Source organism: Dendrobates tinctorius, unplaced genomic scaffold (assembly GCF_039654945.1).
Source record: "Dendrobates tinctorius isolate UK_male_01 unplaced genomic scaffold, ASM3965494v1 ptg000066l, whole genome shotgun sequence".
NCBI classification, from domain to species: Eukaryota; Metazoa; Chordata; class Amphibia; order Anura; family Dendrobatidae; genus Dendrobates; species Dendrobates tinctorius.
This window is the reverse complement of record NW_027361734.1, coordinates 17,141-38,485: the sequence shown is the minus strand read 5'-3', so window position 1 is coordinate 38,485 and position 21,345 is coordinate 17,141. Positions and strand designations below refer to the sequence as shown.

At 44.9% G+C, this 21,345-nt stretch overlaps 1 protein-coding gene across 1 annotated transcript in view; it reads left to right on the top strand.

The window, feature by feature from the left end:
- Positions 1-771: 771 nt before the first annotated feature.
- TMEM209 (transmembrane protein 209) overlaps positions 772-21,345 on the top strand; it is a gene marked incomplete at its 3' end in the record, with an annotated part of 37,627 nt that continues 17,053 nt past the window's right edge. The window contains exons 1-4 of the mRNA XM_073580974.1: positions 772-1,065; positions 4,439-4,580; positions 11,841-11,899; positions 21,098-21,229. Of these exons, the coding sequence (XP_073437075.1) occupies positions 1,020-1,065; positions 4,439-4,580; positions 11,841-11,899; positions 21,098-21,229 (379 nt within the window). The remainder of the gene's footprint in view (positions 1,066-4,438; positions 4,581-11,840; positions 11,900-21,097; positions 21,230-21,345) is intronic.

Below are 21,345 nucleotides of genomic sequence, written 5' to 3'. Positions count from 1 at the left end.
AATGCATCCTCAGAGCACTCACTCCTGTGTCCTCATTCCCATTTGTATAAGAATCCATGGTGCAGCCCCTCCGTCCCCTCCTCACACGGTGCAGCCCCTCCGTCCCCTCCTCACACGGCTCCACGGTGCAGCCCCTCCGTCCCCTCCTCACACGGTGCAGCCCCTCCGTCCCCTCCTCACACGGCTCCACGGTGCAGCCCCTCCGTCCCCTCCTCACACGGCTCCACGGTGCAGCCCCTCCGTCCTCTCCTCACACGGCTCCACGGTGCAGCCCCTCCGTCCTCTCCTCACACGGCTCCACGGTGCAGCCCCTCCGTCCTCTCCTCACACGGCTCCACGGTGCAGCCCCTCCGTCCCCTCCTCACACGGCTCCACGGTGCAGCCCCTCCGTCCCCTCCTCACACGGTGCAGCCCCTCCGTCCCCTCCTCACACGGCTCCACGGTGCAGCCCCTCCGTCCCCTCCTCACACGGTGCAGCCCCTCCGTCCCCTCCTCACACGGCTCCACGGTGCAGCCCCTCCGTCCCCTCCTCACACGGTGCAGCCCCTCCGTCCCCTCCTCACACGGCTCCACGGTGCAGCCCCTCCGTCCTCTCCTCACACGGCTCCACGGTGCAGCCCCTCCGTCCCCTCCTCACACGGCTCCACGGTGCAGCCCCTCCGTCCCCTCCTCACACGGCTCCATGATGCGGTCCCTCCGTCCTCTCCAGCAGCCTCAGCTATTTAAGGCAGCTTATGTTCCTCCCTAGACTGACGGAGGCCCCGCCCCTTCCGGTGACATCATTTCTTCAAAAATCAACTCCAGTCTAGTCCCTGCCTTTCCACTGCCGGCAGTCACCGGTCGGCGGGAAGTTCTGTAACGTCCGCGGGTCTTGGCTGTACCGAGCAGTGGAGCAGGAGCATGAATGTTACCGGAGCTTTTCTCTATCGCTATTACCACTTATCTGTGTGAAGGAAACTTTTCTTTTAACGTCTTCCTCAGTCGTGGTGACGCGTGTAGCTGCTTATTAACCTCTCGTCATGGCTGACAGTAACAAGAACAGTCCCTTCTTGGATCCCATGCTGGGTAATCATACATGTGTGCTGTGCATCCTGTATCTGGACTGTCCAGGGGGTGGGCACATAAGGAGGCAGTAAAACAGGGCATATATATTTACATGTATGAAGGGAGAAGGGGGCGCGCAGGGCAGGTATGAGGGGAGAAGGGGGCGCGCAGGGCAGGTATGAGGGGAGAAGGGGGCACGCAGGGCAGGTATGAGGGGAGAAGGGGGCGCGCAGGGCAGGTATGAGGGGAGAAGGGGGCGCGCAGGGCAGGTATGAGGGGAGAAGGGGGCGCGCAGGGCAGGTATGAGGGGAGAAGGGGGCGCGCAGGGCAGGTATGAGGGGAGAAGGGGGCACGCAGGGCAGGTATGAGGGGAGAAGGGGGCGCGCAGGGCAGGTATGAGGGGAGAAGGGGGCGCGCAGGGCAGGTATGAGGGGAGAAGGGGGCGCGCAGGGCAGGTATGAGGGGAGAAGGGGGCGCGCAGGGCAGGTATGAGGGGAGAAGGGGGCACGCAGGGCAGGTATGGGGGGAGAAGGGGGCGCGCAGGGCAGGTATGGGGGGAGAAGGGGGCGTGCAGGGCAGGTATGAGGGGAGAAGGGGGCGCGCAGGCGAGGTATGGGGGGAGAAGGGGGTGCGCAGGGCAGGTATGGGGGGAGAAGGGGGCGCGCAGGCGAGGTATGAGGGGAGAAGGGGGCGCGCAGGCGAGGTATGAGGGGAGAAGGGGGCACGCAGGGCAGGTATGGGGGGAGAAGGGGGCGCGCAGGCCAGGTATGGGGGGAGAAGGGGGCGCGCAGGCGAGGTATGGGGGGAGAAGGGGGCGCGCAGGCGAGGTATGGGGGGAGAAGGGGGCGCGCAGGCGAGGTATGGGGGGAGAAGGGGGCGCGCAGGCGAGGTATGGGGGGAGAAGGGGGCGCGCAGGCGAGGTATGGGGGGAGAAGGGGGCGCGCAGGCGAGGTATGGGGGAAGAAGAGGGCGCGCAGGCGAGGTATGGGGGAGAAGGGGGCGCGCAGGTGAGGTATTGGGGGGAGAAGGGGGCGCGCAGGCGAGGTATTGGGGGGAGAAGGGGGCGCGCAGGCGAGGTATGGGGGGAGAAGGGGGCGCGCAGGGCAGGTATGGGGGGAGAAGGGGGCGCGCAGGCGAGGTATGGGGGGAGAAGGGGGCGCGCAGGCGAGGTATGGGGGGAGAAGGGGGCGCGCAGGGCAGGTATGGGGGGAGAAGGGGGCGCGCAGGGCAGGTATGAGGGGAGAAGGGGGCGCGCAGGGCAGGTATGAGGGGAGAAGGGGGCGCGCAGGGCAGGTATGGGGGCGAGAAGGGGGCGCGCAGGGCAGGTATGGGGGCGAGAAGGGGGCGCGCAGGCGAGGTATGGGGGGGAGAAGGGGGCGCGCAGGCGAGGTATGGGGGGGAGAAGGGGGCGCGCAAGCGAGGTATGGGGGGAGAAGGGGATGCGCAGGGCAGGTGTGAGGGGGGGGTGCGCAGTGCAGGGATGAGGTGAGGGGGGGTGCGCAGCGCAGGGATGAGGTGAGGGGGGGCGTGCAGCACAGGGATGAGGTGGGGGGGGCGCGCAGCGCAGGGATGAGGTGAGGGGGGGCGCGCAGCGCAGGGATGAGGGTAGAGGGGGCGCACAGCGCAGGTATGAGGGTAGGGGGGGCACACAGCGCAGGGATGAGGGGAAAGGGGGCGCACAGCGCAGGTATGAGGGTAGAGGGACTGCACAGCGAGAGGGGCGAGTGTGGGCCACTTGTATTTCATATGACCATACACATGTCAGGATCTGCCAAACCATTAAAGTGCAGTATTTTACATCTTATACAGTTGTGCTCAAAAGTTTACACACCTCAGCAGAATTTTTGCTTTCTTGGCGTTTTTTCTGAGAATATGAATGTTAACATCAAAACTTTTTCTCCACTCATGGTTAGTGGTTATTTATTGTCAAACTACTGTGTTTTCTCTTTTTAAATCATGACTATCCAAAACATCCAAATGACCCTGATCAAAAGTTCACATACCCTGGTGATTTTTGTCACAGAAGTTGACACAAATGGCTACTAAATGTAACATCCTCACCTGTAACCTGTTTGCTTGTAATCAGTGTGTGTGCATAAAAGCTGAGTGAGTTTATGGGATCCAGACAGACTCTTGCATCTTTCATACAATCCAGGAACGTCAGTAGCTGTGAGTCATGGGGAAAGCAAAAGAATTGTCAACGGATCTATGGGAAAAGGTAGCTGAACTGTATAAAACAGGAAAGGGATACAAAAAGCTATCCAATGAACTGATGATGCTAGTCAGCAGCTGTCAACCTGTGATTAACAAATGGAAAATCAGGGGCTATTTGAAAATAAAACCACGGTCATGTAGACCAACAAAAATTTTGTTCACAACTGCCAGGAAAATTGTTAGGGATGCAAAGAAAAATCCACAAATAACATCAGCTGAAATACTGAACGCTCTGAAAACGAGTGGTGTAGCTGTTACAAGATGCACAATAAGGAGGCACTTGAAGAAAAATGGGCTGCATGGTCGAGTCGCTAGAAGAAAGCCATTACTGTTCAAATGCCACAAAGTATCTTGCCTACAATACACACCAAACAGCACAGAGACAAGCCTCAAAACTTCTGGAACAAAGTAATTTGGAGTGATGAGACCAAAATGTAACTTTTTGGCCTCAACCATAAACATTACATTTGGTGAGAGGTCAACAAGTCCTATGATGAAAGGAACACCATTCCTACTGTAAAGCACAGAGGTGGATTGCTGATGTTTTGGGAATATGTGAGCTACAAAGGCACAGGAATCTTGGTCAAAGTTGAAGGAAAGATGAATGCAGCACGTTATCAGCAAGTACTGGAGGCAAATTTGCAATCAGCCCAGAAGCTGCGCATGGGACGTACTTGGACGGTCCAGTTCTCATTCTCATGACCTCAATATCATTGAGACACTCTGGGAAGATCTCAAGTTCATGCCAGACAGCCCAGGAATTTACAGGAACTGGAGGCTTTTTACCATGAAGTGTGGGCAGCTTTACCATCTGAGAAAATACAGCACCTCATACACAACTACCACAAAAGACTTCAAGCTGTCATTAATGTTAGAGGGGGCAATACACGGTATTAAGAAATGAGGTATGTGAACTTTTGATGAGGGTAATTTGGATGTTTTGGGTTGTCATTATGATTTAAAAAGAGAAAACACGGTAGTTTGACAATAAATGGCTTCACACAACCACTAACCATGAGTGGAGAAAAAGTTTTGGTGTCATCAGTCGTATTCTCTGACAAAGGCCAAGAAAGCAAAAATTTTTCCAGGGTATGTATACTTTTGCGCACAACTGTACCTAGGACACTTGATGTTCCGCAGTATCGGATTGTAATGACATTATTTACAAACTGTTTCTTAGGAGTGAAGACTGTGCAGCAAAATCCTTCTACATCTTTTATTGATTCTGCCATCAAGATGAGAAGAGAGGCGCATGCCCGCAATGTTGTCTTAGCCTGGGGGCTTTTGAATTTGTCTCTGGCAGGAATGATTTATACAGAAATGTGAGTAAAACTAGAAATGTACAACTATTTTTACCTTCCCAATAAACCCTGTGACCCCTTCACCCCACCCTCCGTTTTTTGGGGGTTTTTTTTCCTGTGGTTTTTGTCTTTTACGTGTTATGTCATGTTTAAAACTGCTTTATTTTTGGATACTTCCTATTCCCTAGCTTTGATAAAACTTTGATAGTCTTGTGCAGATTACATTCATTTTTAGTGTGTGTTCGCTCTGGTAACTCACTAAAAAAAAAGCATATGCATTTTTTTTTTTTTTTATTTTGCGTGCAGATTTTTCTCGTCTCATTCAAATCTATAAGAAAATTTGCAAATAAAATGCATAGTTACCACAAGAGAAATCAACCTATTGCAGATTTAAAGTATGCCACGCTGGTCAGTTTGCACTGCATAAAAAAAAAAGTACAGTGGAGCTCTAAGATATTGCATTTTTAAAGCACCAAATGCTCATTAAGGAAAATCACTTTTAGTCCAAGTTTCCAAGTGTATAAAAGCTAAAAAAAAATTGAAAAGATATTTGTCTGACGAATGAGTCCCCAAACCCCCTGGCACTTTCGTACGCTGTGTGTTTATATGTATGTATTTATAGTATTTGAGAAACAACATGCATGAATACCAGCACCTTCAAACAAATGAATTGTATAGCGGCTGCTGGAGGTCCGATACAAGCCTAGTGTATACCCTCAATTGAAAAATAGAAAGTGAATCTGAAATGAGTTTCACCGCACTTGCTAATAAAGCGAATAATGCACTTAGGGAAGAGTTCCCTTTGGAGCATACTATGTTTTACAAGTATCTGCAGCTGCGACACACATTCTCCAGACAGTGGAGAAGGTCACTGATAGTGATACAGAATGACAGTATGTTGAATATGCTTGGCCCCCAGAGGGGTACTAGGGGTCTTATATCGATAATTTACAGGGGATTGATGGGTACGTCTTTGGATAGACACCCATTGATGTCTAGATCCAAATGGACAAGGGATTTAGGCGACATATCGGATGAGCAGTGGGAGTCGGTTTTACAATATGTCCCTAGAATATCTATAAGTGAATTTGGGAGGGTGTCACAGTTATACACTACATAGGGTATTTAATATAGAATATCATGCCTATGTTTGATCAAAAATGGACTTGGGTCCAAAGAAAGGGGTGGGCAACTCAGTACTAAAGCACACAACAGAGACACGATTGAGTTCAGAAAACGGCCAATAAATAAGAACTACATTGTTCAATATGAAATACACACAGAGTAATATCTTGTGCAAAAAGTATAAATATTTTATTAAGCTATTAAATCTCTTAAAATATCAGTAATTACAAAATATGAGTCAGTACATGGTGAAAGACAACATGGCCGGAACACCCAGTAAGATTATTATAATCAGGAGAATATGGGCTAACAGGAAAGGATTATAGGAAGAATGGGTATCCCCAGGTCCCTGATTAGGCACATAGTCAAAAAACTATATATCTATATAGATACATGTAATGCCCTAACTGGGGAAAATACCTCTATGTGCCATCACACGGCTCAGTGGCTAACCTATATATCCCATCCCACAAAGTAATCCTGAGCTCCTAATATTCAGCCATCAATATAAATCATGAAGAAATTTATTTCTTACCCATAGTGGTGATACCGGGGGTCCCGCCAACGCCCCCGCGTTTCGCACACAAAGGGCTTCCTCGGTGGGCCGTATGGCTAATTGTAAGGCTGAGGGATCTTTTATAGCGATCCAAATGTCAGTGCCAGTTCAAATTAAGTGCGCGCGGCCATTTAGACGTGGGCGCATGTGCAGTGGGTCCTTCAGTCCCGTCGCGTTACTTCCGGTCATCCCGGAAGTCGGCGCACGGCAGAGCTCGCATGATTGTCATGGGAACCCGACGCTACGCCGCCACCGTGAGGATGCCTTACGCAACGTGACAGTCGCATCCACCGCGCAGGCGCAGAACAATGCCTGCCATTACTGTTCACAGTGCTGAGCATGTATCAAAAGCGCAACCATAATTATTTAAGGTACTAAATACAAGTAACAATGAACAGAAATGGGCAGCAATATACAATAGGTTATATGCAATTAATAAACAAAAGTTTATTATATGCAAAAATGTATAAAATATGCGCACAAAATTATAACAGCAACAAACAAGGATCAGTGAAGTCAGAAACGATGATCTTCTTTTTCCAACGAGATGGATACCAAACTTCAGCACTTAATGGCATAAGTATAATTTCAGACATCAAGGTAATAGATTCATATTTACTAAAAACTGATAAAAATAAAAAAGAGAACAATTAAAAACCACCCAAAACCAATTAAAATAGAGAAACCAAAGGACTGTAATATTAATTAGAGAAATGGTGAAAAAGTTAACTTTTCATTAAGGCTATGTGGGGTCATTGTATCAAGCAGAACAATCCATCGACATTCCAACTGCGCAAGTTTTTTCTTCATATCTCCACCCCTAATGCCACAGTGGACTTTATCTATCCCCTGTACTTTTAAGCCGGATGGATTTGAATCATGATATAGTTTAAAATGCTTCAGGATAGTTTTAAGGATGGATGGATCAGTAATTTCTCTAGAGGCCAGGTATATAGGACACCTGTGTGGATGAAAAAGGCTGGACTAAGGGCAGACTCTGGATGTCCGAGATGTATGATGGATGAAGCTGATATTCTTCATATGCTATGGTCTTGTCCAAGATTACAGGCATTTTGGATTGGGGTCCTGGATTTGGTGGAAAGAGTGACGGAAGCAAATATTACTCGAGATCCATTGACGTGTATTGTAGGACACGTAGAGGAGGTGGCGTCGGATGAATGGGGTAGGCTAGCAATAGCCAGATTGCTTTATGTTGCAAGGAAAACTATCACATTGCACTGGTTAGATGAAAATCCTCCTACTAGGAAGGAATTTGTAAATAGAGTTAATTTTGTAATCCTTATGGAGCGAAGCATATACATGAAAAGAGGCAAGATGAACCACTACGAGAATATCTGGGGGGGCTGGTTGGACTTTCCCGGATTGGCTTCCGCAGAACTCGTCAAAAACAGGTTATTAGGGTATAAAAAAGTGTACGCATGGATAAGGATTGTAGATGCGTGACGGGGGGGGGGGGAGGTTTTCTTGTTATGGGAAGGGGGAGAGGATGTGTTTGGTGTATTTGCATTTATTAAAAAATGGGAAAAGTATTATAATTTGTACTCTAATGTATACTTATGTATGTAATACTATCCTGTATGCTTTCTTGAATAAAAAGTATTTGATTTCTCTGATTCTTCTCTCTCTTGGGTATTGCAACACACCTTCACAGGTTATGTGCAAACGGTTGTTGAATACGAACCACTATTGCTGTGATTCAGTAGGGCTTGGTGCATATCCGTGTATAAACTTGCATCTTGTACTTTTTGTCATGTATGTTATATGTTAAATTCTTTTTCAATAAAATAGATTCAACATAAAAAGTATTTGATTTAAAAAAATAAATAAATAAAGCGAATAATGCAGCAAAAATGGAAGTAACAATGTTGAATGTCATACAAAGTAGTTTTAGCTAGTCCTGCAGGGTGGGGAAATCGCATATGGAAAGTCCTAACGTGTGGCAGGTTAATAGATCTTTGGTAAAGAGTGGTTCTATAATGTGTAATCCACGTTACCGTGCAAGATCCTGACGTCCTGAGGGAGACTCTTCTGAATAGTCCCGTGTGTGAATTGTATGATCCCAGGTGCTCCTGCCATTAGCGTTCCTGGTGATCAATTGTGGAAATTCGAGGGGATGGTGTGTGACGTTACTCACTAGAAAGTATGATGGCCTTAAGGAACCACAAAAAATAACCTATTTCGGAAAAGACGCTGTTTTCCCTTGTCAGGGTGGTTTATCTACATATTCCATTACCACTTTTTACCAGTGATCTATGAACCTGCCGCACGTATGTTAGGACGTTCCATCTATAATTTGCATACCCTGCAGGATTAGCTATCAATACATTACAGGTGCGACTATTTCAGATTCTTATTACATTCAGCATTCTTGGTCTCATCACCACTTGTGACCGCTTGGAATCAGCAGAAATGTAACCACAAATACATTGACACTTTAATATGCTTTAATAATCTGTGTGTCCGGAAATCCACTGTAACAGACGATATGTAAATATGTTTAGATACACCTCTGGCTAAAATTAAGGGACCACTGCACAGTTTTATAAAAATCAGCTTCTGTACATGTCTAACTTCAATTCCAATGTCAGTTGAATTCCAAGCAGAGTACACCTCATTCTACTTAATGTGCTTCTGATTAAGTGATCGCCTGAACCAAATCTTATTTAACGAAGGAAAGTATAAAAAACGCTGCTGTGGTGTTCACAAGCCTCTTGCAATAGGACAAGCTGGATGGCAAACAAGTGCTAGTAATATCCCAAAAGTAATAGGAATGAAAAAATAACTTTTAACCATGCCAAAGGAGTTGAAAAGAAAAGTCTTGAGTGAGGAAAAGAAGGGCTCAATTCTGGCTTTATTAGCAGAGGGATATAGTGAGCGTCATGTTGCCTCCATCCTTAAAATTTCTAAGACGGCAGCCCATTACAACAAGGTCAAGCAGCAGACACTGAGAACAACAAAGCTACAGACCGGCAGAGGGCGAAAACGACTCTCCACTGACCGGGATGACCATCATCTTATTTGAATGTCACTCAGCAACCGCAGGATAACATCAAGTGACCTACAAAAGGAATGGCAAATGGCAGCTGGGGTGAAGTGCACGGCAAGAATAGTTCGTAACAGGCTCCTAGAGGCAGGGCTCAAGTCATGTAAAGGTAGAAAAAAAAGCCTTTCATCAATGAGAAGCAAAGGAGAGCCAGGCTGAAGTTTGCCAAAGATCATAAGGATTGGACCATAGAGGACTGGAGTAAGGTAATCTTCTCTGATGAGTCTAATTTTCAGCTTTGCCCAACACCTGGTCGTCTAATGGTTAGACAGAGACCTGGACAAGCATACAAGCCACAGTGTCTTGCACCCACTGTGAAATTTGATGGAGGATCGGTGATGATCTGGGGATGCCTCAGCAAGGCTGGAATTGGGCAGGTTAATCTTTGCTAAGTACATATGAATCAAGCCGCATACAGTGTTCCCCAGCAGGACAATGCGCCATGCCACACAGCTAGGTCAATCAATGTGTGGATGAAGGGCCACCACATCAAATCCCTGTCATGGCCAGCCCAATCTCCAGTCCTGAACCCCATTGAAAACCTCTGAAATGTAATCAAGAGGAAGATGGATAGTCACAAGCCATCTAACAAAAAATAATTGCTTAAATTTTTGTACCAGGAGTGGCATAAGGTCACCCAAAAGCAGTGTGAAAGACTGGTGGCAAGCATGCCAAGACGCATGAAAGCTCTGATTATAAATCATGGTTATTCCACAAAATATTGATTTCTGAAATCTTCTGGTGTTAAAATGTTAGTATTGTGTCTGAATGATTATGAACTTGTTTTCTTACCATTATTTGAGGTCTGCAAGCACTGCATTTTTTTTTTTGTTATTTTGATCATTTCTCATTTTCTGAAAATAAATACAAAATTTAGTACTTGGAAATTCGAAGACATTTTGCCAGTAGTTTATTATTTATCAATAATAATAAATAGCACAATTGATTCCATGGTGCTGTACATGAGAAGGGGTTACATAAAAATTACAGATATCACAGTAAACAAACTAACAATCACAGACTGATACAGAGGGGAGAGAGGACCCTGCCCTTTGCGGGATTACATTCTAAAGGATGGTGGGAAAGGAGACAGTAGGTAGGGGGTTGCAGCAGCTCCAGCATTGGTTGAGATGATAGCTCCGGTATTGGTGAGGAGGCAGCGGCGGGGTCATTGCAGGCTGTAAGCTTTCCTGAAGAGGTGGGTTTTCATGTTCCGTCTGAAGGATTCGAGTGTGGTTGATAGTTGGACTCGTTGGGGTAAAGAATTCCAGAGGATGGGGGATATTCGGGAGAAGTCTTGGAGGTGGTTGATTGAGGAGCGAATAAGTGTGGAGGAGAGAAGGAGCTCTTGGGATGACCGGAGATTACGTGAGGGAAGGTATCGGGAGATTAGTTCAGAGACATATGGAGGAGACAGGTTATGGATGGCTTTGAAGGTCAGTATAAGTAATTTGAACTGGATACGCTGAGGGAATGGGAGCCAGGGAAGCGATTTGCAGAGGGGAGAAGTGGGGTAGTAGCGAGGAGAGAGATGAATTATTCGGGCAGCAGAGTTAAGGATGGACTGGAGAGATGTGAGGGTGTTAGCAGGAAGGCCACAGAAAAGGTTGTTGGAGTAGTCGAGGCGGGAGATGATGAGGGCATGCACAAGCATTTTAGCAGATTGAGGGTTGAGGAAAGGACGGATTCTGAAAATATTTTTGAGCTGGAGGCAACAGGAGGTGGAAAGAGCTTGGATGTATGGTTTGAAGGATAGGGCAGAGTCAAGGGTTACTCCAAGGCAGCGGACTTCCAGTACCGAGGAAAGCGTGATGTTAATTGTGATAGATATGTCAGGTAAGGAAGATCTGTGACGTGGAGGAAAGATGATGAGTTCAGATTTGTCCACATTGAGTTTGAGGAAGTGAGAGGAGAAGGAGGATATGGTTGACAGACACTCCAGGATTCTGGACAGCAGAGAGGTGATGTCTGTGCCAGAGAGGTAGGTCTGAGTGTCATCAGCTTAAAGGTGGTACTGGAATCCATGAGTTTTCCCAGGCCAATTGTATAGATTAAGAGTATGGGTTCTAGAACAGACCAGATTGTAGATTGTCAAAGAGCAAGTCAGATGAGAGGTGGGAGGAAAGTTCAGCGTGGACGTGCTGCTCCAGGAGTTTGGAAGCGAATGGGAGCAGCGATATTGGGCGATAGCTGGACATAGCGGTTGTGTCGAGGGCTGGCTTTTTAAGGATAGGTGTGATTGTGGCATGTTTGAAAGCAAAAGGGAAGGTACCAGAAGTTAGTAATAGGTACCTAGTTTATAGAATAAAAGAGCAGTTTACATTTTACTCAAAAATATACCTATAAAAAGAAAATTCAGACAAACTGAACATTTTGCAGTGGTCTCTTAATTTTTGCCAGAGCTGTATATAGACATACAGAGGTTTCAATAAATGGTTTTCAGCATGTTTTGATTTTTATTTTAACATTATTGTTTAACTGATGCACATTATATATGAAAATACACTATCTTAATTTGAAAATGTATTTCTTTCAGGACTGGGAAAATATTTAGTACATATTATCACATTTCATGCTGGCCCTTATGGTACATTGGTAAGTTGTGATTCACTCATTTTCTTGAACATTTGATATTACTTGTTTCCACCTATTCTCAGCCTAGTTAATCATTGATACGGACACATATTTTCAGTATTCTGTGTATCTGTTCCATAGCAGGAAAGCTGCTTATATATACATATATTGCCTGGGGATTTATTCGCTTTCTCACTCTTTGCCTTCAAATGGTGATGTCCCTTTCCAAATGCTGATAATCAAAGGGAATCTCTCACCAGATTTTTGCTACCTAATGTGAGAGCAGCATGATGTAGGAGCAGAAACGCTGGTTTCAGTGATGTTTCACTAACTGGGCTACATTGTGTTCTTTGTATACAATCTCCTACTGAATTTTAGTGTTAAAACTCGCAAGTATGAGGACCCTTGATGTGGGTTGCGAGCTTATGTATTTTGACCAAAATATCTACCAATATTTGATGTAATATATTTTGTCTTATACATTATTTCCAATCTTCGTGCAGGATGCAGAAAGGCCCTTTAGTGTTGGTTGGGTGTACTGGGGTGTCTGTCCTTGTGGGGTGCACTTATATCGTGCTGGACAGTCCGCCTGATCCAATAGTATGGGCGTCATCAATAGTCTGTAAGCCAGACGCTGTGCATCACACCTGTCTGTGTGACTGGTGTTCTATGCGAGCCTCATTTTTTTTGCATTTTAAATACTAGGCAGCCACCTCCTCCATAAATTGGTAGGTTTGTGGATGTTTATTTGTTCAGTATTTTGCACCTGTGCTGCCCATGTCTTCTGCATCCTGCTAGTGCATTGGTAATCTGATTTGGTGTTAGTATTAGTAAGCTGTTTTTTTTCCCCGTGATATTTACCTACTCTGAGAACAATATGATGTAGGGGCAGAATCCCTGGTTCTAGTGATGTTTTACGTACTGGCTACATTGTATAAAAACAATATCCTGCTGATAAATCAATGACTATCACTAGAGGAGTTGTAAATCTGATACTGTATAGTGTTCTAGTCAATCCGTGCCACTACCACTGATAGTCAGATTTATGCCTATGCACATTGTACACATATAGCTGCTAAACAGTAGTGTGGGTGAGGTTATAACGAGCTTGGCATTCAGAGAACTGTCGCTCCCTTTGATGTGGGCTCCGGTGCTGAGCCCACATCTTTCCCGGCAAATGTCTGCTGTATTGAGTACCCGTGGCTGTTAACCCATTAAATGCTGCCAATCTGATAGCAGCATTTAATGTGATGGCTGCAGAAGCACGTGACTAATCCCACCCATGATCACGGGTCACCGATGGGTCGGCATGAAAACCAGACTTCTATCGTTGTCATTGCCAGATTGCTATGAGCGCCGCCCGGTTTGTTGGTGCTCATAGCAAGTGAGCATTTCTTCTACACACAGGTGATCTGATCGTCGCCTGTGTATAGCAGAGTCGATCAGGTTATCGCAGCTTCTAGTCTCCCATGGAGAGACTGTTGAAGCAAGTGAAAAGTGAAAATTTTTTTGAAAATATTTAAAAAAAAAACATATATAAAATTTCAAATCACTCCCATTCGGTCTCGGAAAATGACGCAGTTTATTTAAATGGTAAAAATAAAAATCCAAAGTTTTGTTTAAAAAAAAAAATCTAATGGAGAGTGTATTTTCTCTTAGAGCTGCATCTGCAGCCAATGTGAACCCAGGCCCAGGGAGTATTGTTGGTATGGGTAGGTCCCTCTTTGGTGCGGGATCCGACCGCATGGCATCGCCCCCTTTTTTCTTTTATGGGGTAAAGGATCCAGCGCCAAAGGTTAAAGATACTGCAAATCGCAAAAGTGCCATTTGTAATAAAAACTCCCATCTGCCCATAAAACACAGTTATGTCAGTGTTGCACAGGAAAGATTGTTAGGCTATGTGCACACGGTGCAGATTCTGCTGCAGATCCGCAGCGTTTCTGGCCCTGCTGGTCCGCAGCAGTTTCTGCTGCGTTGTACAGTACCATTCTTTGCAATGGTAAAACCAAAAACGCTGTGCACATGCTGCGGGTTACAATCTGCAGCAGGTCAATTCTTTGTGCGGATTCCGCTGCGGTTTCACACCTTCACCATTGTGAGGTGTGAAACCGCAGGCTAATCCGCAGGTAAACGGCAGGTATTTTGACCTGCGGATTTTCCCAATTCCGCAGGGACAAATCTGCAGCGCCTAAAACTACGTGTGCACATAGCCTTAAAGAGGAGCATCATTTTCTGATGGAAGACATAACAGGAATGGTGTGTCAGGAGATTCAATCTTCCCTAGCTTCCGTCTTTCAATCAAATACTGGGGCCCCATTGGGAACAAGATAATGAAATAGCCAAATGCTGGATGGAGATTCGTGAAGTAACAAAGTAAACTAGATAACCATTTGAAGACTCTTCTCTGCTCAAGTTTCCGCTCAACTGAAAGATGGACAGCCTGTTAAAGTCTTGGGAGACATGGGTGGCCTCACTAAAAATGAATGTTGCATCCACCTGTATTTTAAGAGCTTTGTTCCATTGGTTACAACAAGTGCAAGATCATATCAGAAGTGCCACCCCTAGAGAAGACCTGCCGGCCTCACTGCCTCTTCAGATAAATTCCTAGCATATCCTTCTGCAGAATGTGTTTAAAATAATGGAAAGCGCTACCAAATACCGCAAGAAGAACCCCCTGGTTGAAAGTAGTAGTAGTTTTTTTTTTGTTTTTTTTTTGGGGGGGGGGGGGGTGGGTACAACATCACCTCCAGTCCTTGTCAGCCCTTCACCTAAAAGGATCCAACAATATTCAGGCAGACTTCTTAAGCAGAACAGATATAAATCTGAGACAATGAAGCCTGAATACAAAAATGATATCCAAGAAATGGGGTCATCCAAGCATGAATGCCACTATTACCAGACACTGGGCTGCTTCACGCGATTAAAGAGTTAAGATGGCAGGCTATTCTGTCCTAGACACCAATCACAGCAGTCACAATGGGTGGGGTGATGGCGACGTTACCTCGCCTGATTAACCCCTTTGGCACTGACTTTTTTTTTTTTTTTTGCTTCTGATTTTTCTTCTAAGTGTTTCTTCTAATTTTTTTAATTTTACTTTTTTTTTTCTTTTTTTTTTTTCTTCTCTACTTTTATAATAGTACCATTTACACAAACCCAGCACAATACAAGTGTAAAAGCACCACTTTGAAGAATAAAATAGAATGTCCCATTTTTCAAGAAAACTATTCACCAGGGGAGGCATCCGCTTTCCTTGTCTCCGACATATAGGTCTCAAAAATATAGAATATCATCAAAAAGTTAACGTATTTCAGTGTTTTTTTTTTTCAATACAAAAAATTAAACTATTATATAGTCATTACAAACAGTGATCTATTTCAAGTATTTGTTTCTGTTATTGTTGATGTTTATGGCTTACAGCCATTGAAAATCCAAAAGTCATTAGCTCAGTAAATTTGAATAACAAAAAAACACCTGAAAAGGCTTCCTAACCTATTAAAAATATCCCTAAGTCTGTTTCAGTAGTGTCACGATCCATTTTTGTATCTGTGGCAGATCTGGGCTCATATATAACCTTTTTTTTTTATTTTTTCTTTCAAGCCTCTGGCTTAATGTGAGTTTTTGCCGCCGGTGTTATTCCAACCTTAGTTGCTATGCTAATGGATTTTTGCCCCCGGTGGCCGCTGGGGTTACTACACGTTTAAATTAGCCAGCAGGTGAAACCACCCCCCCTCCTTCCTATAAAAGGTTATCATGTGCTTTGGATCACTGTTGGTGATACTAGTGATTCCCTAACCAACCTTGGAGGAGAGAGGAGCTATTTGGAGCAGTGCTATTGCAGCTCATCTGAGAGCCTTGGTGTTTCAGCTGGAAGCTGTGTCTTCGTGCCGTACTCTGCTGCCTCAGGAGAATTGGCAGCAGAGAAAGCTAAGTGTTTATTTTTCCCTGCCTGTTATTTTCCTTGGTGTTTATTGGTACAGCGGTGGGACCAGTGTCCGCACCATCCAGTTCCCTTGTGAGGGATAGGTGCAGGGCTAGTGAGGGACTGAGGTATTCTGATCGGCTACAGGTTGAAAGAACCTGTATAGGGAATGTTAGGAGTGTTCAGGGACACAGCCTCAGGAGAGTGCAGGAGGTGTCCACGTCCCCCGTTCCCTATTATAGGGCCCACCGTTGTAATTGTGTCCCCGGTGTCCCCTTGTTTGTCTTGTTTTAGTTACCGACCGATCGGCTGGTCGTGTCACACAGGGCAAGTCACTTCATGACAAGTAGGCTCCACAATCATGGAGAAGACTGCTGACTTGACAGATGTCCAGAAGACAGACATTGACGCACTCCACAAGACGGGTAAGCCACAAAAGGTCATTGCTAAAGAAGCTGGCTTTTCAGAGTGCTGTATCCAAGCATAATAATGGAAAGTTGAGTGGAGGGAAAATGTTTGGTAGAAAAAGGTGCAAAAGCAACTGGGATAACCACATCCTTGAAGGGATTCTTAAGAAAAGACCATTGAAAAATTTGGGGAGATTCACAAGGAGTGGGCTGCTGCTGGAGTCATTGGTTCAAGAGCCACCACACAGACGTATCCAGAACATGGGCTACAAGTGTCACATTCCTTGTTTCAAGCCACTCATGACCAATAGACAACGCCAGAAGGGTCTTACCTGGGCCAAGGAGAAAAACAACTGGACTGTTAGTGGACCAAGGTGGGGTTTTCAGATGAAATTAAATTTTGAAATCAAGGTCCCAGAGTCTGGAGGAAGAGCAGAGAAGCACACAATCTAAGCTGCTTGAGGTCTAGTGTGAGGTGTCCACAATCAGTGATGGTTTGGGGAGCCATGTCATCTGCTGGTGAAGGTCTACTGTGTTTTATCAAGACCAAAGTAGCGCAGCAGTCTACCAGGAAATTTTAGAGCGCTTCATGCTTCCCTCTGCCGAAAAGCTTTTTGGAGATAGAAATTTCGTTCTCCAGCAGGACTTGGCACCTGTCCACAATGCCCAAAGTACCAATACATGGTTTAAAAAAAACATTATCTCTGTGCTTGAGTGGCCAGCAAACTCGACTAACCTTAACCTAATAGAGAATCTATGGGGTATTGTCAAGAGGAGGATGAGACACCAGACCCAACAATGCGGACAAGCTGAAGGCTGCTATGAAAGCAACCTGGGCTTCCAAAACACCTCAGCAGTGCCACAGGCTGATCGCCTCCATGCCATGCCTCATTGATGCAGTAATTGATGCAAAAGGAGCCCCGACCAAATATTGAGTGCATTTACTGAACATACAATTCAGTAGGCCAATGTTACGGATTTTAAAATCATTTTTCATGCTGGTGTTATAAAGTATTCTAATTTACTGAGATAATGGCTTTTGGGTTTTCATTGTCTGTAAGCCATAATCATCAACATTAACAGAAATAACACTTGAAAAAGATCACTCTGTTTGTAATGTTTCTATATCATGAGTTTAACTTTTTGATGATATCCTAATTTTGTGAGAAATACCTGTAGATTCAGCCAGTGAGGGAGAACACACATTCCTCTTTCTTCTCCTCAGAGGGGACCCTCAGTAAGGTGCCCTAGGACCTAGACAACCCCTACTGTATTCGATCCCATATGGACCCAGCACCCCAAAAATTATCAACCTGTTATTCTAGATTTCATGGGCAGCTCAGGAAACCAGTTTGATGTTACAGGCCTCAATAAAATCTTTTTTTTTTTTTTCCCCAAAATTCTTTTTCGGTGAGAAAATACTAATTCTTATGGTGGCCCAGACAAATTTGTATGCCCATCAATTTTTCACCCAAAATCCCAAGTCATCATACGCCAGATGGATTCCTTTAAATGCAGCAGAAATTACCGTTTTGGGGCATTGTGCTGCATATGGGCATAGTCAGAAAACCAGAGCTTCGTCAATACTGGAGTACTGATATACTCTACAGCACACCAGTATTCTGTATGGCCATGACAAGGACACTATTTGAAGCGATGTAAAAAGTTTTGCGTTATAATGATAATGCACGGTGTCCTCCCAGAGAGGATCCTCACTTTGATTGTCTTTATAAATTTAGCCAGTAGTTGAACACATCAGCAGAAAATTTGCTGAGGTGTTCAACCCCCAAAAGGGACATCTGTATGTATGGATGAATCTCTTGATAATTTCAAAGAGAATTAGCAACACAAAAGACAGGTGGAAGGTGAAAAACATCTGTTAAGAAGAGATTCCAAACATTTTAAGAATAAAATGTTTTTATTGATATACAAATTTAAAAATGCTTAAAGACATGGAATAAGACCTCCAAATAAGGTAGGGGAAGCTACTGTATGCCAGGAAGTAGACAGTCTGATAATGGGGAGGTAGACATCGTAAAAATAGGACAAGAGGAAGGCTGGTGGGATGAGGCTGGGCATTTATGGCAAGTAAACAAATATATTATTGATGGCCCCAGAAGAAGCAATCGTGAAACGGCGCCCGTCGGGTGTGAGGGGAACCCTGCACACCATCCTGACTGTACAACCACCTCTGTGGAGGTAATATACAACTACTTCACTTCTTTATTACCTTCATAACCTGACTAGAGGTGTGCCCGATGCTATCGCATCGGGAAGGAAGTGTGTGTGTGTGTGTGTGTACGTACATGTGTCTGTGTGTCCCGCAGCTGCCTGCCCACCCACCTACGTGCAGTCACAGCCGGCAGGATAGAGGGTGGTTTGCGGCATATGCTGGATGTGTGTATATGTGAGTACGTGTGTGTGTGTGTGTGTGTGTGTGTGCGTGTTTACGTGAGTGTGAGTACGTGTGTGTACGTATGTATGTGTGTGTGTGTGTGTATGTACATGGTGGGCAGGCAGCGGCGGTGGGGGGTCCTGGCGGCGGCCAGCTGGCAGGAAAGACTGCAGCTTGCGGCCTGTGCACAGGCCGCAAGCCACGGTCTTTCCTGCCGGCTGTGACGGAGGTGGGTGGGCAGGCAGCGGCGGGTCCGGCAGGGGGGGGGGGGTCCCGGCGGTTTCCCGCTGGTGGTACTGTGGAAGGGCCTGGTACCACCAGCGGGTGCCATATTGAAATACCCATCACTTGGGTATTTCAATATGGCGGTCGGCGTACTTCCGGTCGGCACGGTGGATTGTGGGATTCGGGGACATCCAGACGGAAGTGGATGACTGACAATTTAAGGCAATCTACTATATAAAGCTCAAGTGTATGTATGGTATGTATTTATGTGTGTATATCCGGGATTGGTATCCGCGCCGTCGCAGCTACAGCCAGAAAATTTGGCACAGTCACACGTCTGGACCCCGAGAGTGTCCTAGGCTATGTTGTGAGGTGAAATTTTAACCCCGCGCGTTCTAATTCTCCAAACAATTTTGCCCCTATCTACATAATGGGGAAAAAGTGTGTATCAAGTACCGCCCCTCATGTTGTCATGGTTGCCATGGCGAAGCTGATGTCATCATAGGTTGCAAGCCCCGCCGCTCATTATGATGTCATAATGGTTGACTATGGGATGGAGGATGTGTGATGGGTATATGGGCACTGCACTATGGGATGGAGGATATGTATGACAGGTATATGGGCACGGGACTATGGGATGGAGGATATGTATGATGGGTATATGGGCACGGGACTATGGGATGGCGGATATGTATGATGGGTATATGGGCACGGGACTATGGGATGGAGGATATGTATGATGGGTATATGGGCATGGGACTATGGGATGGCGGATATGTATGATGGGTATATGGGCACGGGACTATGGGATGGAGGATATGATTGATGGGTATATGGGCATGGGACTATGGGATGGAGGATGTGTGATGGATATATGGGCACTGGACTATGGGATGGAGGATATGTATGATGGGTATATGGGCACGGGCCTATGGGATGGTGGATATGTATGATGGGTATATGGGGATGCGTATATGGGCACGGGCCTATGGGATCGTGGATATGTATGAAGGGTATATGGGGATGGGACTATGGGATGGAGGATAATTATAATTTGCTATAACTAACCACAGTTAGTTACTATGCCCGGGCAGCGCCGGGCTCTTCAGCTAGTATTTACTTGCCATAAATGCACAGCCTCATCCCACCACCCTCCCTCTTGTCCTATTTTTCCGGTGCCTACAGGCTACCACCCCATTATTAGACTGTCTATTTCCTGGCGTTCAGTAGCTTCCCCTTACTTATTTGGAGGTCTTATTCCCTGTGTTTTTAATTGTTTTTACATTTGTATATCAAAAGTATGTTCCTAAAATGTTTGGAATCTGTTCTTAACAGGTGGTTATTACCTTCCACCTGTTTTTTGTGTTGCTAATTAACTTGTGAAGTGACCAAAGACTACTTTTGTATGGACTTATGATTTTAATTTCAAAGGGAGGCTAAAATACCGATAATACGTGCCTGAGGGCCTGGTACAGAATTAAAAATGAGAAATCGCTGGTCAAATTTTAACCCTTACAACTTCCTAACAGAAAAAAAAATTGTTTTCAAAACTGTGCTGATGTAAAGTAGACATGTGGGAAATGTTACTTATTAAGTATTTTGTGTGACATATCTCTCTGATTTAACGGCATAAAAATTAAGTTTGAAAATTTTGAAGTTTCTAAAATTTTCACAATATTTTTGTCTTTTCATAAATAAACGAAAGTCATATCGAAGAAGTTTTAGCACTAACATGAAGTTCAATATGTCATGAAAAAAACAATCTCAGAATCAGTGGGTTCCGTTAAAGCGTTCCAGAGCTATAACCTCATAAAGTGACAGTGGTCAGAATTGTCAAAATTGGCCCTGTCATTAATTAGCAAATTGGCTCTGTCACTAAGAGGTTAATAAGTTATATTTTGGCACATTACTAGTTTCCATAATTTCCCCTTTGCTCACATCTTTTTGCTTTTATCTTTAGTGATGTACTCTTGATATACTAATTTGTATGTAACTGATTATCTGAATAATTGTCCTAATAGTATATTGATTGGTGACTGTAACAGCTCCCAACACTGCCCGATGGATGACTGGAAGCGAGTGGCTGAAGGGAGAATAGAACTCCATTTTCTCCCTATAGCCGCTGCTTCAGTTACACTTCCAGATATGATTAAAATGTTATTTGCATACAAACTAAAAAATGGCTTCTGTTTTTTAATGTGATACCTTGCAGGATTTTGTATAAATGGAATGTGGAATTTTTTTTTTTTACGAATAAATTTGTTTCTCAACAGAACTGGCATTTGCTTTATTGTTTAGTCTGAATGCGTTGGTTGATTTTTGGAGATATTTCAAATATACTATGACATCACCAAATCTTAGTCTAAGCCCTTCCCAACAAAAACTTCTTGGAGTACAACATTCATGTAAGTATTTACAGTGCATAAATTAACTCCACAGTGTGTATGAAGTTTTTAATTTCCTTATGCTTTTTTAATTTGTATTTTTTTAAATTTTTGTTTGTTTGTTTTTTGTTTGTAAA